The sequence below is a fragment of the Dipodomys spectabilis genome, unplaced genomic scaffold (genome assembly GCF_019054845.1).
Source record: "Dipodomys spectabilis isolate Male_0828 unplaced genomic scaffold, ASM1905484v1 ptg000147l, whole genome shotgun sequence".
Taxonomy (NCBI): Eukaryota; Metazoa; Chordata; class Mammalia; order Rodentia; family Heteromyidae; genus Dipodomys; species Dipodomys spectabilis.
The window spans coordinates 8,044,464-8,058,813 of NW_024870824.1; the positions used below are offsets into that span (position 1 = coordinate 8,044,464).

General features: G+C 39.7%; 1 protein-coding gene across 1 annotated transcript; it reads left to right on the plus strand.

Moving 5' to 3' along the window:
• Positions 1 to 2,956: 2,956 nt before the first annotated feature.
• On the plus strand, positions 2,957 to 5,297 carry LOC122118153 (protocadherin beta-3-like). Its single transcript, XM_042692076.1, has one exon. It carries the CDS (start codon positions 2,957 to 2,959, stop codon positions 5,288 to 5,290), a length of 2,334 nt encoding a protein of 777 aa, XP_042548010.1. The 3' UTR covers positions 5,291 to 5,297.
• The last annotated feature ends 9,053 nt before the right edge of the window (positions 5,298 to 14,350 follow it).

Here is a 14,350-nt window from a genome sequence, read left to right on the forward strand (position 1 = left end):
ATAGCTCCACATTTATTGCATGATTAACATAGTCACTAAGGCATTTTAGGTTCTACTTAAAATTTCTGAATGATTGAAAAGTAGTTATTTCACTTGGTATGGATTAATACTTAAATATGCTAAAATAGTTAATGAACAAAATTTGCTGGAATTAAATGCTTTCTGATACACAATGAATTGTGTCATTTTGTTATAATTGAACTGTTTAAATAAGTGTTATTTAAACATTATCCAGATCCAGGTGCAGGTGGCTCACGCCTGTAATCCTAGCTACTCAGGAGGCTGAGATCTGAGAATTATGGTTCAAAGCCAGCCCAGGCAGGAAAGTTCCTGACACTCTTATCTCCAATAAACCACTAGAAAACCGGAAGTGGCACTGTGGCTTAAGCGATAGAGCACTTGCCTTGAGCTGAAGAGCTCAGGGACAGCACCCAGGGCCAGAATTCAAGCCCCACAATGGACAAAAAAAACCAAACCAAAACAAAACAAAACAAAATTATCCAGTTATCACCCCCATTGTATATATCTGTACTTGTTTTTCCTCTTATTGCTTTTATTTTCTTTTTTCTGTTTCTTTTTGTTGGTTGTGGGGCCTGAACTCTGGGCCTGGGTGCTGTTCCCTCAGCTCATCAGCTCAAGGCTAGTGCTCTACCACTTGAGCCACAGAGCCACTTCCAGCTTTTTCTGTTTATGTGGTGCTGAGGAATCGAACCCAGGGCCTCATGCATGCAAGGCAAGTACTCTACCACTGAGCCACCTTCCCAGCCCATCTACTTATTGCCTTTTGAATCTCTTTTCCTATCCACTGGTTTATAGATGGAGACATTGAGACATTCAGCTTTATAATTTAAAAATAAATGACACATGAAAATTTCATTTCTTACAGTTTAATTTCTGAACAACCTCTTAAATGAATTTTAATTATTTTGTTATTCAGCCTATCTTTACTTTTTATATTATTTTCACATGTTTGAGCTATACTATTAAAATTATAATTTGGAGATCTCATTTTGAGATCTCCAGTGACACTGAGTTCTACCTTGGCATTAGAAGTCTTTAACCACTAATTCCATCTAGGATCTTAGGTCACAATCCTGCTCCCATGACAATAGCTATTTCAATACCTTGCAGTTATAGTCCAATAAAATAACATAAAGTTATAGAAGGATAATTGGAATTATTTTTAGTATCTTCAGCATCAGAAGTAAAGTCAATAGATGAGCTAGTACATAGCATTCCTGATAATTGTGTAGAAATACAAATGAAGTTATACTGAACACATATATTTGTGTTGTTTCATTTGTCTTCCTTACAGATGTCTCTTTTTGTTCTTAAAATAAAAAGCATGTGCCCATTATTTGGACTGACTTTACCTCTTCACCCTTTTCACTTACTCTTGAAAATAAGGTTCTGGGTATTCTCTGCTTTCTTATTACCCAAAATGGTTGTACTTTGTTCTTCCAGGACCTTCACATTCTTTGTAGTCAGCTGGTACACTCATCATCCTTCAGGCCCCAGATTAAATGGGGGAACTTTAGTGAAGTCTTCTTAGCAATCTTCATTAAGTTAAGGCCTCCCTCATGCATGCTTTCAGTGCATTCATTTTATCTCCTCTATAAAGCTTTCATACTTTTGAACATGTGTTTAAAGTACATATATCTCCTTTGATGTAAGATAGTATATGATTTTAGACATTGGCTCTTTCTGCCCTATGCCTAGTTTCTACAAATTCAATAATCACCTATGCAGAATAACTAGTTGTAATATTACTGTTTAATAAGGAGAGGAAAAGGCCCTCTAAAGTATTTCTTGTATGCGTGTATGTGTGCATGCCCACTAGTTTTGAGACTTGATCTCCAGATCCTGGTCACTGTTCTTGAGCTTTTATGCTCAAGGTTAGTACTGTAAATTTGAGTCAGAGCTCCACCTCTGGCTTTTGGATGGTTAGTTGGAGATAAGATTCTTGTGGACTTCCTGCCCTAGTTGCCTGTGAATCATAATTCTTAGATATCAGCTTCCCAAGTAAGATTATAGGAGTGAGCCATTGGTGCCTGGCTCTAAAGTGTTTCTTGGAAATGAAAAAGTGTAAGCAATTGGGCATTTGCTACCCTCTAGATGGACTGTGAAACAATCTGCCATAATTTCTTTCCCAACTTGCTTTCTCATAGTGTTTTTATTATTATAAATGCTACTTATGGCTGGGAAGGTGGCTCAGTGGCAGAGTGCTTGCCTTGCATTTATGAGGCCCTGAGTTTGATTCCTCAGCACCACATAAACAGAAAAAGCCTGAAGTGGCACTGTGGCTCAAGTGATAGAGTGCTAACCTTGTGCTAAAGAGCTGAGGGACAGCGCCCAGGCCCAGAGTTCAAGCCCCACGACCAAAAAAAAAAAAAAGCAATTCATATTTATTAAACAAAATGGAAAATTAAATCACACATAGGATAGTTAAGTATGGCATCATTTAAAACAAAGCCTTTTATATTTATGTATAATAAATATAGATGAAAGGTAGTAGCATTATCAGCATGTATAGACTCTTACAAAATCATGTAAATCAGGGCTCTTTCAGGGATTCCATCTTCATTTAGAGGAGTTAATTTCCATAAGTTACGCTTACTTATGTGACACCAGAAGTTCCTCCAATAGTCAACTGGGTTTGATAACGACAATGAACAAAATTACTTTCTCTAAAAAATTTTAAACTGCCAATGAACGCATGGTGGCGCTGTTGACTAAAAAAGGAGAATTACACTGTCTTCCTCTGACGCACCAATCGAGTCAGAGAAAGCCCGGGAGTGTGAACCTGGGCAGAAGGATCAACCAGCTTATCTGAGCCTCTGGAAAACATTATTTTGTTAAGCCATTTGCACAAGCTGAGGTATAAAACGCTTTTCCCAACACCGCTGAGGCTGGATTTAGCGACGGTTCCTTCTGGAAGAAGAAGGCAGGAAGTAAAATGGAGGCTGGAGGGGAGCGCTTTCTTAAACAAAGGCAAGTCCTGCTTCTCTTTATTTTTCTTGGTGGGTCCTTGGCTGGGTCGGAATTGAAACGCTATTTTGTGACTGAGGAAAGTGAGAGGGGCTTTTTAATAACCAATCTAGCAAAGGATGTGGGGCTGAGGGTGGACGAATTGGCCACAAGGGTGGCCCAAGTTGCATCCAAAGGGAACAAACAGCATTTTCAGCTCAATTATCAGACCGGTGATTTGCTCCTGAATGAGAAGTTAGACCGAGAGGAGCTTTGCGGTTCCACGGAGCCATGTATACTGCCGTTTCAGGTGTTACTGCAAAATCCTTTTCAGTTGATTACAAATGAGCTCCAAGTCATAGATATTAATGATCATTCGCCAGTATTCTTTGAGAACGAAATGCAGGTGAAAATCCTAGAAAGCGCCCCACCAGGAACAGCAATTCCTTTGGGAAATGCTGAGGACCTGGATGTGGGAAGAAACAGTCTCCAAGACTACACCCTGGCTCCCAATTCCCACTTCCATGTCGTCACACAGCGTCGCAGGGACGGAAGGAAATATCCGGAGCTAGTGCTGGACAAAGCGCTAGATCGGGAGGACCAGCCAGAGCTTACTTTAGTCCTCACAGCGCTGGATGGCGGCTCTCCTCCAAGGTTCGGGACAGCCCAGATCTACATCTTAGTCTTAGACATCAACGACAACGCCCCCGAATTTGCACAGTCACTCCACCAGGTTCAGATTCCAGAAAACACTCCTGTCAACTCTGTCATTACTACAGTCTCCGCTTCTGATTTAGACACAGGAAATTATGGGGCGGTTTCATATGCATTTTTTCACGCTTCAGAAGAAATTCTCAAAACTTTTCAACTAAATCCAATTACTGGTGATATGCAACTAGTTAAATGTCTGGATTATGAAACAATTAGTACTTACGAAATAGATATAGAGGCCAAGGACGGAGGAGGCCTTTCAGGAAAATGTACAGTCATAGTTGATGTGATTGATGTTAATGACAACCCACCAGAATTAACCATGTCGTCAGTTAACAGTCCTATTTCAGAGAATTTGGCAGAGACTGTGGTAGCGATTTTCAGCGTTTCAGATCTAGACTCGGGAGACAATGGAAAAATTAAGTGTTCCATCCAGAAAGATCTCCCTTTTGTCCTGAAACCCTCTGTACAGAACTTTTACACCTTAGTGACTGAGAGCCCACTGGACAGAGAAAGCACTGCTGAGTACAACATCACCATCACCGTCTCCGACTTGGGAACCCCCAGGCTGCAAACCCAGCACACCATCACCCTGCAGGTGTCCGACGTGAACGACAACGCCCCCGAATTCACGCAGTCCTCCTACACCCTGTGGGTCCGCGAGAACAACAGCCCCGCCCTGCACATTGGCACCATCAGCGCCACAGACAGAGACTCGGGCAGCAACGCCCAGCTGACCTACTCGCTGCTGCCCGGCCCGCAGCCCGGCCCCGACGCGGCGGCGGCGCTGGTGTCCATCAACGCGGACAGCGGGCAGCTGTTCGCCCTGAGGGCGCTGGACTATGAGGCCCTGCAGGCGTTCGAGGTGCGCGTGCGCGCCGCCGACCGCGGCTCGCCCCCGCTCAGCAGCCAGGCGCTGGTGCGCGTGCAGGTGCTGGACGCCAACGACAACTCGCCCTTCGTGCTGTACCCGCTGCAGAACGCGTCTGCGCCCTGCACCGAGCTGCTGCCCAGGGCGGCCGAGCCGGGCTACCTGGTGAGCAAGGTGGTGGCGGTGGACCGCGACTCGGGCCAGAACGCCTGGCTGTCGTTCCAGCTGCTCAAGGCCACGGAGCCCGGGCTGTTCAGCGTGTGGCCGCACAATGGCGAGGTGCGCACCGCCAGGCTGCTGAGCGAGCGCGACGCGCCCAAGCACAGGCTGCTGCTGCTGGTCAAGGACAATGGCGAGCCGCCGCGCTCGGCCAGCGTCACGCTGCACGTGCTGCTGGTGGATGGCTTCTCGCAGCCCTACCTGCCGCTGCCCGACGCGGCGGCGCCCGAGCGCGCGCAGCCCGACCGCCTCACTGCCTACTTGGTCATCGCGCTGGCGGCCGTGTCTTCTCTCTTCCTCTTGTCTCTGCTGCTCTTCGTGGCCTTCAGGCTGTGCAGGAGGAGCAGGGCGCGCTCGCTGGCCGGCTGCGCGCTGCCCGATGGCCCCTTGCCTGGACACCTGCTGGACGTGAGTGGCACGGGGACCCTGGCCCACAGCTACCAGTATGAGGTGTGTCTGCAGGGAGGTGCTGGGGTAAATGAGTTCAACTTTGCCCCCAATTTTCTGATACAAGACTCTTAAAGACGCACTACAAATTTTAAGTTGCAGCAGTAAGTTGGATATCATTAACCGCACAGTCAAGTGTGGTTTAGCTTTGTGTTCTTTTTAAATCAAGTATTTTAGGGAACATGACATAGTTATGTTGATTTTACTTTCTAGTGGTTACGTTATTGAATTCATAATTTAATTTTTCATCTCTTTCATACTTTAACAACGTGCGATATTAATGTTTCTTTTTCTTTTACTAATAGGATAACAAGAGCAAATTGGTTCTCTTTCAGTGGTAATTTTAATTAGGTTTATTTAACAACTCACTTCAAATATCCACATTTCATATCAGTACATAGTTCCAATCCACAAGTTTTGCAATTTGTAGTGTTCATTATATTGATATAACATGCTTTTTAATACTCCTAAAGTAGCATTATTTATAGTTAATCTAGTTTGAGATTATTCTTTAAATTTAACATCTCTTCTTTTTTATAATTTATCATATTTCATGAGGTATAATATTCTAATGAGAGTACAAAATGTATTCAATTTATATTCTGTATTATTTCAAAATTGCATGTTTATAGAAGTCAACAATTATAGATGAATATAGCAAACTTCTTAATTTTCATTATTGTTGCTTCTAAGCACATTCATAATAAATGAGGAAAATGAAAATTAAACCATTTTAAGTCATTTTAAAAGTGTGCTTTCCACTTGACATGAGATATTTATTAAGGCATATGGTAGGATGACAGGTTCGTTTGTATATTCAGAGGTGCAAATGTAAAAATCTTGGCCTTTTGTAATCTCAGGAAGGCACATAGAATTTCAATGAAGTATCTATCTAGAAGAGATGAATTATTCTAACTATTGTGAGAATAGAATCCAATCTCTATGGAAGCAACTTATTTGATTGTTTCCCTTTGAGTGTTCTGAAAATTCAGAAAATTGCAAAATAAACTGTTAATCTCCATTAATTTGTATTTAATTAAAATCCATTAATTTTAATGTATTAAATTAATATCTATTAAATTGTATTTGATTAAAATTAAACACAAGTCCATTCTCGTTGTCCTGAAGTCTGTATTGAAATCCTCTCAGCTAGAATTGGCATTTCTATTGAACTTAGTTTTTATGGTGCCAAAATTAAATAAGTCTTGCAGGATTCCTGGGGCTTAAAAACATTTGGATAGTCACTCATTTATTTGCCAAATATAATTCTAGATGGTATGAGCACTCTTTTTTCCTATAAACATAAATTTAGAAATAAATTTTAGTATTTTCTTGTTAAAGTCACCACTTAGCTTTTAGCACTGTAAAGCAAAGTTTTGAAGTGAATTTAAATTTGTATCTAGTGTGATTATGATACTAAACTAGACTCAAACTCAATTATGTATCAATATAGTTAAATATCAACTAAATCTACTGAAGTAATTCATTAAATTCTTTATTCTTTGTGTATGTGTGTGTGTGCATGTGTGTGTGTGTGTGTGTGTGTGTGTGTGTGTGTGTGTGCTGGTTCTAGGGCTTGACCTTAGAGCTTGGACACTGTTCCTGAGCTTTTGTACTCAAGACTAGTGTTCTACCTCTTGAGGTAGAGTTCTTCTTTCAGCTTTTTTGATGTTTAATTGGAGTCTTTACTGCCAGGCTGGCTTTGAACTATGAGCCTCAGATCTCAGTTGCCTGAGTAGTTAGAATAACAGAGTATGAGCCACTGGCATCCATGCTACAAATGGCTTGTGATGTAGAGGTGTCACATAGAAATAAGGACATCAACCCGAAAGGAACTTGGCAAGACATAAAGTTTATCTGCTACTTTAGCTGAGCTCAGGTTCACAATCTGCAAAAGGATATGGCTTAATTAATTCAAGGTGCTTCTAACAGGATGTCTTTATTAAAATGCAACAGGTAAAGGATGTAACAAATTAACAAAAGGCCAACCCACCTAGCCAAGCAGGAACTTTTCAGAAAAAAAAACAATTCTTACAAAATTAACAGAAAAGAAGCAAACTATTTTAATAGAAAAGATGACTTTCTCATACCCAGCTCTCTTCCTTATTCTTAAATGGTGCTTCCTTGCAAATGACATTTTTTGAAAAACATAGTTTCTCTGTACCTCCTATTACTTTATTCTGGGAATATCTTCTCCTTAAGTTTTGTAAAGTCAAACCTATATTAATCTAGTCCTGTTGTTTATGTCAAATGTGCATGTATGATTAGCCAGTAGTGTGAATGAGCATAGATTTAAAAAATTAAACTGGTTTTCCTCTGTTCTTTTGGTATTCAACACTGTCAATGAAACATAGAATGTTAGTCTACTCAGTCTTTTCTCTATAAACCTCTTTACTCTGTTTTAGACTGTTTTCCTTTTTATGTCATTTATTTCTTATGTTTTATTAATGAGAGGTTTCATTGTAAGATTTCTGATGTACATATAATGTACTTTGATCATAGTCATCCCTTCCATACTTTTTTTTATTCCCCACTGATAGTCTCCCTTCCTCCTTTTCATAGCTTTTTTTTTTTTTTAAGATCTACCAACCAGGGAGAAGATGGTCTTTACTAGCCCACGGCAATCCTCTTTACTTTTTCCTAGCTGGTCAGGTCTGAAGAGCAGGATAAGGCACAGGGTGTGTGGGGATAGGGATCCGAGGATTAATTTTGCTCCAGTACAACATTGCAGCAGAAGCTTGATGAGAGCAAAACTGGTGAGACTTGATGCATTCAGTCAGAGTCACTGAGGATTGCTTGCCATGCTTGTGGTGTTTGTGCATCTTTTAATGTGGTTTCTTTATTTTCTTCAGTGCTTTCTTGTCCATTGTAGCTCATGCATCTACCATGCCAGGAACCAGGGGATTCACAGGACACATGCCAGGTGCAGGGTGTGTGGGTATGGGAGAGGGTAAGGACCTGAGGATGGCATCCTGGATACTGTGGCTGTGGCATAGGTTAAGGAGGCCCATATGGAAGGAAACCTGGGCTCCCCTGGGGAGCTCCTGAGGGAAGGGGACAGGATTGGAACCTTCAGGGCACCCTATGTAGGGGCTACTTAGATTTTGTGCTGCCTGCCCAGCATTTGGATGCCACATGTTCAGGTGTTTTCCCAAGCTTTTCCTCCACCACCTGGATGGTCCTCCCATGCCTTTTTCTTAATTTTGTTTTTTGTAGTTCTGGGATTTGAACTCAAGGTCTTGTGCTAGCTGGGCAAGTGCTCTACCACTTGAGCCACATTCCTGACCATATTTTCTTTTTTCTCAAGTAGAATCACTAATTTGTAAACAGAAACATGTTTTTTGTTTACTTCAGGATAGCCATTTGTGGCTAGCTTGAGAGGGAATTTCAATGATGCTTTGATTAGCATTTTCTTTGTGTATTTTGGACACTTCTTCATATTTTTTACTTTCTATTCTTCCTTTGAAAACTGTTCATTTGGTTATTAATTATATTACTGTTTCTGTTTTTTAACTCTTTATATTCTAGTTTTGTCTTGTCAAATAAATAGCTGGCAAATACTTTCTCCTATTCTATAAGCTTTCGCTTTGTCCTTATAATTTATTTCCTTGGATGGCAGAAAGATTTTTAATCTGATGAAATTCGTGCTCTTACTTATAGCAATTGAAGTCGTTTTCTGTACTTGTATTTGAAGGGCTTTCTCTAGTAGTCTCAATAATTTATGCCTTACATTGAGGTTTTTGAACCATTTTGAATTGAATTTTTGTACAAGATTAGAGATATAAGTCTAGTTTTAATTTTCTACATGTCAATATCCAATTTTCTCAGCATCATTTGTTGAAGGGATGTTTTCTCAAAGGCCTCTGCCTCTATTGTGATGAGCACATGGATATAATTTTTGTGCCTGATTCCACTTCTGTATCGTAATATGTTCATTGATTTGTGTGTGTGTGTGTGTGTGTGTGTGTGTGTGTGTGTGTGTGTGTGCGCGTGTGTGTGTGTCATGGGTATTGAACTCTAGGCCTGGGCACTGTCCCTGAACTCTTCAGCTCACGGCTAGCACTCTACCACTTGAGCCACACTGCCACTTCTGGCCTTTTCTTTTTATGTGGTGCTGAGGAATTGAACCCAGGCCTCATTCATGTGAGGCAAGCACTCTACCATTGAGCCATCTTCCCAGCCCCAATATGTTCATTGATTCAGGTATGCTAAACCATTTTTCTGAGTATAGGAACTCCTGCATGGTTTTGATTTCCATTTGTGTGGCATATCATTTTACTTTGTCTCTCTGTGTGTCTCCTAGGGAGATTTGTGTGTCTTGTATACAACAAGTAGTCCTTTCTTTCCTTTTTTCTTTTTTCCTTGCTTCCTTCCTTTCTTTGTTTCCTTCCTTTTCCTTCTTTCTGTCTTTTCCTTTCCTTCCTTCCTTCCTTCCTTTCTCCCTTCCTTTCTCTTTCTTTCTTCCTTTCTCTTTCTCCCTCCCTCCCTCCTCCTTCCCTCCCTCCCTCCCTTCCTCCCTTTCTTTCTCTTCCTTCCTTCTTTCTTTCTTTCTCTTCCTTCTTTCTTTCTTTCTTTCTTTCTTTCTTTCTTTCTTTCTTTCTTTCTTTCTTTCTTTCTTTCTTTCTTTCTTTCTTTCTTTCTTCTTTCTTTCTTTCTTTCTTTCTTTCTTTCTTTCTTTCTTTCTTTCTTTCTTTCTTTCTTTCTTTCTTTCTTTCTTTCTTTCTTTCTTTCTTTCTTTCTTTCTTTCTTTCTTTCTTTTCTTATAGTGTGGCTTATAGTGTGAACTCCCTGAGCTCTTTTTGACATAGGCTAGTACTCTACCACTTTGAACCACAGCACCATTTACGGTTTTCTGGTGGTCAATTGGAGATAAGAGTCTCATGTACTCTGCTGCTCAGGCTGAGTTCCGAACAATGAACCTCAGATCTCAGCCTCTGAGTAACTAGGATTACATGTGTTAGCCACTGGTGCTAGGCAGATTTTTTTCCTAATCCAAACCCATCAGAATCTTTAATTAAAGAGTTAATATAATTCACATTTAGAGTTAATATTGAAATATTTGCTGAGGCCTGTAATTTTGTTGTTTTCAGGTTGTTTTGACTACTATTTACTTTGTTGAGTAATATTTGATCTTTTCTTGTTCTTCTTGGGAGTTTGCTTGTTTACTAAATAGTGCATGATTGATTCCTTCCTTCTTTTCATCTACTTATATATTGCATATCTTGAACTTTACTTTTTTTGGACCTCTCATATTTGTAGCTGGCTTTCTTCCCCATGTATAGGTTGTTGTCCTTGTTTTTATTAAGTATCTTCTACAATGCTGGTTGGCTTAGTGATACAAACTGCTTTAGTTTGTGCTTATAGTGAATGGTCTTTATTTCTCCATTGAGTTTTATAATTTTGAGGGGGGGGGGTCTGGTCATGGGGCCTGAACTCTGGGCCTGGGCGCTGTCCCTCAGCTCTTCAGCTCAAGGCTAGCACTCTACCACTTGAGCCACAGCACCACTTCTGGCTTTTTTTGCTTATGTGGTGCTGAGGAATTGAACCCAGGGCCTCATGCATGCAAGGCAAGTGTTCTACCACTGAGCCACCTTCCCAACCCTCCATTGAGTTTTAAAGAAGAAGTAGATCTTGATTGGCAGTTATTTGGTTGACATAATTTTAGAGTTTTGACTGAGAGCTCTTATAGATTCTGATAGATTTATAAATGAGTTGGTATTTTTCTTTTGCAGCTTTTGATATTCTTTGTTCTGTAGTGTTAGCATTTTGATTGTGTGATGTGAGGTGCTTTTCTAGTCTTGTCTATTTGGGGTTCTATGTTCCTCCTATTTTTATATGTCCATACCTTTCCTTGGATTTGGGAAATGGAAATTTTCTGCTGTAATTTCATTGAATAGATTCTGTGTATGTGTGAGTGTGTGTGTGAGAGAGAAAGATATACAGAGAGATACAGAGAAACAGGCAAAAAGACATGCTTTAGTTGGTTTCTCAGCTCCTTCTATACATGGATTCTAAGGTTTGCACTTTTGATCTTGTCCCAATGTTCTTTGAAATTGGAGACATGCTTGTTTACTTTTTCCTTTCTGTTGCTTGGTCTAGTCTACTGACAATGCTTTCTAGGTCTTATTTGATTTGTTGATTTTTTTCATATACAAACATTCTGTTTGTATTATTTTGTTATTTTTTTTGGCAAAGAATCTTGATATCAGCTGAATGCTTGGGGATCACATCTGTAATCCTAGCTCCTCAGAAGGCTGAGATCTGAGGATCATGGTTTGAAGCCAGTCTGAGCAGAGAAGGCCATGATACACTTATTTCCAATTAACTACCAAGAAAGCTGGAGTGGAGCTGTGGCTCAAGTGGTAGAGCACTAAGTGTGAATACAAAAGCTCAGAGACAGTGCACTCGGACTGTGAGTTCAAGCTCCAGGACTAGCACATACACAAAAAAGAATCTGGGGCTGGGAAGGTGGCTCAGTGGTAGAGTGCTTGCCTCACATGCATGAGGCCCTGAGTTTGCTTCCTCAGTACCACATAAACAGAAAAAGCCAGAATGACGCTGTGGCCTAAGTGGCAGAGCACTAGCCTTGAGCTGAAGAGCTGAGGGATGGCACCTAGGCCCAGAGTTCTTTGTGATCAGTAATCATTCTTTTTATTTATTTTTGTTTTTGTTTTTGTCGGTCATAGGGATTGAACGCTAGGCCTAGGCACTATCCCTCAGCTCTTCAACTCAAGGTGAGCACTCTACTGCTTGAGCCACAGGGCCACTTCTGGTTTTCTGAGTGGTTTATTGGAGATAAGAGTTTCATGTACTTTCCTGCCTGGGCTGGCTCTGATCCGAGATCCTTAGTCCTTAGCTTCCTGAGTAGCTAGGATTACAGGTGCTAGCCATCGATTCTGGGCTTCAATAATCTTTCTTAAAGTTAGAATTTGAGTTCTTTTGTTCTCCAATGTTAGCCTACAATGCAGGAGGATCCATTATTATTCTGAGTTTAATACTAGCAGGAGGTGTGTGTTGGTCCTGTGGCTAGGTGTGTAATTCTATTTTCCAGGTTTGCCTGGTTTATTTTGTGGCTATGACTTCAGCTTCTCCTCCATCCTGGGAAATAGGTTTGGGAGGGAAACGTAAGGTACAATTTTCATCTAAGCAGTGAATGCATGTTCCAACATAAATATAAGCCCCTTAATAAATACTAGGAGATTGATTAGTTCCATGCCTATAAAGAAATCTCTATGCAGTCAGTAAGTGAACTTAGAAGAGACTTCACTGACTTTTCAACAAAAATACAGAATTTACAGAATTAGCTGTCAAAAATAACAAGCAAAAAGGCAATTGAAAACAGCAAGAACGCCAGGCGCTGATGGCTCACGCCTGTAATCCTAGTTACTCAGGAGGCTGAGATCTGAGAATCGTGGTTCAAAGCCAGCCCAGGCAGAAGAGACCACGAGACTCCTATCTCCAATAAACCATCAGAAAACCGGAAGTGGTGCTGTAGCTCAAGTGGTAGAGCACTCGCCTTGAGCTGAAGAGCTGAGGGACAACCCCCAGGCCCAGAGTTCAAGCCCCACGACTGATAAAAAAAAAAAAAAAAACAGCAAAAACTACAACCCTAAAACAGTAGAATTTAATTTGTAGAGTTGACAAATTAATTAAAAGGCTTACTTCTCAGGAAAATGTATGAAATATTTAAATAAAATGTAACCAAAATGCAAGAATATAATAACAAATTAAAACTGTCCCTAAGGGAACAGTTGTACACTGCTCCAGTGGCTGTAAATTAGTGCAGTCATGGAAAACTATATGGAGGTTCTCAAAAAACTAAAAGTAGAATCATCATAAAATACAGCAATCCCACATTTGTGTATGCATTTAAAAGATTTAAATTGGTATATTGAAAAGATATTTTATCTTCTATACTCATTGAAGCATTATTCACAATAGGCAACCAAACTATTGGTTAAATCAACCAAAGTATTGATTCTAGTGTCCATCAATTGGATTAATGTAAAAGTAAAATATACACATATATACAATAATACTTTTACATGAAGGAAAATTCTATTAAAAAGGAAGAATTACAAAAATATATGTATGTAAATAATCTTATTATATGCTGTCTATCAAAGACACAATTTATATTTGTAGATACAAATATGATGAAAGTTAAAGGATGAAAAAGATAGACCATCTAGACAATAATAAAACATATGACATCTGAGGAATTGCTACATTAATACCAGACAAAATAGGCCATAAAAATGAGTTAAAGATTACTAAATATACAATTGAAGAAGGCTATTTCAAATGATGAATGGTCCAAATAATTAGGAAGATCCACAATTACATATGCACTTAATAATAAAGCCACCAAAACAATTGAAGCAAATCTGACATAAATAAGTAGGCAATTCTATAGTGATAATAGGAAAGTTTAATACTACCACTCTCAATAATACATGTATAGAAGAATAAAGTCACAAAATAGCATAGAACCAAGAAAAAACACTTTATTTGATATTTCAGAATAAGCATAACTGATAGAATCCTCTATCCCTAAGTAGGAGGATACATATTCTTTTCAAGTGCATATGAAATACTCTTCATTATGGAGTACATATTAAGTAATAAAATGTCTCAATAAGTGTTTTGGTCAGTCATGGAGCTTGAACTCTCAGCCTGGGCACTGTCCCTAGCTCAAGGTTAGTGCTTTACCACTTTGATCCACAGTGATCCTGAGTAGCTAGGGTTACAGGCTGGAGCCACCAGCATCTGGCTTAGTCCTAATACATTTTAAAGAATCGAGATCATACAAAGTATGTTCTCCAATGACAATAGAATGAGAATTTGGAAATTAAAAATAACACATTTCTAAATAGCTAATAGGTCACAAGGTATACTGTATACTACTTTTAACATTATAAAATAAAAATGAAATCACCACATGCCAGAAATTATAGCTTAAAATACCAGTTTTTTTAAATGGATAACTCAAACTTCCACTTAAGGAACTAGACAGAGGAGCACATACTAAACTCAAAGAAAGCAAAAGGAAATTAGTATATTAGAGTATAATGAATGCAGTCTAAATACATTGCTCAAATCTATCAAAATAGAGCATATGGGGAAAGAAGGAGA